We start from the raw sequence: 1,808 nt of genomic DNA on the forward strand, positions 1-1,808 counted from the left end.
ACGCAGACACGGGGAGAACGTGCAAACTCCACACAGTCAGTCGCCTGAGGTGGGAATTGAACCCGGGTCTCTGGTGCTGTGAGGCAGCAGTGCTAACCACTGAGCCACCATTCCCCAGGTGCAGAGGAAGTGAGAGTGAGGAGGGAGTGAGGGTGAGTGGAGGGAGTGGGGGGGGGTGTGGAGGGATTGAGGGGGTGTAGAGAGAAGGAGGAGGGTGTGGAGGGATTGTAGAGGGAGTGAGGGGGTGTGGAGGGAGTGAGGGGGCATGAAGGGAGTGTGATGGTGTGGAGGGTGTGAGGGGGTGTGAAGGGAGTGTCATGGTGTGGAGGGAGTGTAGAGGGAGTGAGGGAGTGTGGAGGGAGTGAGAGGGTGTGAAGGGAGTGTGATGGTGTGGAGGGAGTGAGGAGGGTGTAGAGGGAGTGTGATGGTAACCCCTGCTCTCTCTACAACTCCCTGCATTTAAATACCTTCCCATTATCACTTACCCCAATCTCTGTAACCTCCTCACTCCCTATCCTCACTCCCTACTCCCCACTCCGATTACTGTGCCCCCCCCCCATGTTCTCAGCTTCCTGTGGTGGGGGGAGGGGGGGGGAGGTTCCCTGAACTCACTGAGATTGGGTCCTGATTGGTTCATGAGACAGGAGGGCCGCAGGTATTTATGGAAAAAAAACAGGAATTGCTCAGCAACAGCTTCTGGATTGACTGTTTCATAAACTGGGAGGAGAGAAACCATACCCACCCCCCGTCTCTCTCTCTCTCTCTGACTTTACAATATGAATGAATGAATGAACAGTTCAAGCTAAGACCCGGGTCTAACTGACCGACCTCTGACTGAGGATTGCAGTCAGCAGTATGACATCATCAGCAAAACAACTGCTTCAGAAGTCTGTGAGGAAATCCCCTCGTTTCCTGTTTTGGATTAAACACGGATCCACGGGACTCTGCACCTTGTTGTCTGTATTTTCATCCACGGGATTCCTGATAAAACCTGTTTGTCTCAGTCCTGTCCCTCCTGTTTATGAGTGAATGTTTGTGTTTGGATTTAAAGGGAGTCTCGCTGAGGTTTACGTTTAGAAATTAACAAAGCACTGTCACCACAGGGTTAGAGAATGATTTCTGATCAATAACATTTTGTTTTTCGCTCCTGGAAACACTTAAAACAGGCCATTCAGCCCATCGAGCCTGCTCCACCATTCAATATGGATCAGAGCTAATCAGCCAACTCAGACCCCAGTTCCTGCTTTCTCCCCAGATCCTTTGTTCCCTTTATCCCAAAGAACTCTTATCTAACTCCTTCTCAAAAACATTCAATGTTCTGTCCTCAGATGCTTTCTGTGACAGAGAATCACACAGGCTCCCCACTCTCTGGCTGTAGGAATTTCTCTCCATCTCAGTATTAGACTGTGACCCACCTGGTCATGGGAAATATCCTTCCTGCGTTTCTCCTGTCTCATCCTGTTAAAACTTTCTAGGTTTCTATGTGATTCCCTTCTCATTTCTAAACTCGTGAATGTAGTTCCCTCTGATCCTGTCTCTCTTCATGTGTCAGTCCTGCTTATCCCAGGAATCAGTCCTGCACGGCACTCCCTCAACATCCAGATCATCTTTCTTCAGGGAAGCAGACCCAAACAGCACAGACACACGTGATATTTCACAGACACCTTCAGAGAGAATAAACCAGTCAGATTCCATAGTCGTGACAGCTGGAGGAACAGTGAGACATCATTTCCAAATCCACTGCTCCCATCAGGGTCATAACACGATGATCGAGGGACAGCAGAGGGTGAGAGGGTTGGTGAGAATGA

At 49.9% G+C, this 1,808-nt stretch overlaps 1 protein-coding gene across 1 annotated transcript in view; it reads right to left on the reverse strand.

Annotated features, from left to right (window-relative positions):
• The window catches only part of esrrb (estrogen-related receptor beta), a 5,529-nt gene extending 5,054 nt beyond the window's left edge, over positions 1-475 (reverse strand). The window contains exon 1 of the mRNA XM_043700219.2: positions 468-475. Within this exon, the coding sequence (XP_043556154.1) occupies positions 468-475 (8 nt within the window). The remainder of the gene's footprint in view (positions 1-467) is intronic.
• Between the last annotated feature and the right edge of the window lie 1,333 nt (positions 476-1,808).

The sequence above is a fragment of the Chiloscyllium plagiosum genome, unplaced genomic scaffold (assembly GCF_037043375.1).
Source record: "Chiloscyllium plagiosum isolate Xiang-an unplaced genomic scaffold, Cpla_swu_hap1 HiC_scaffold_8, whole genome shotgun sequence".
Taxonomy (NCBI): Eukaryota; Metazoa; Chordata; class Chondrichthyes; order Orectolobiformes; family Hemiscylliidae; genus Chiloscyllium; species Chiloscyllium plagiosum.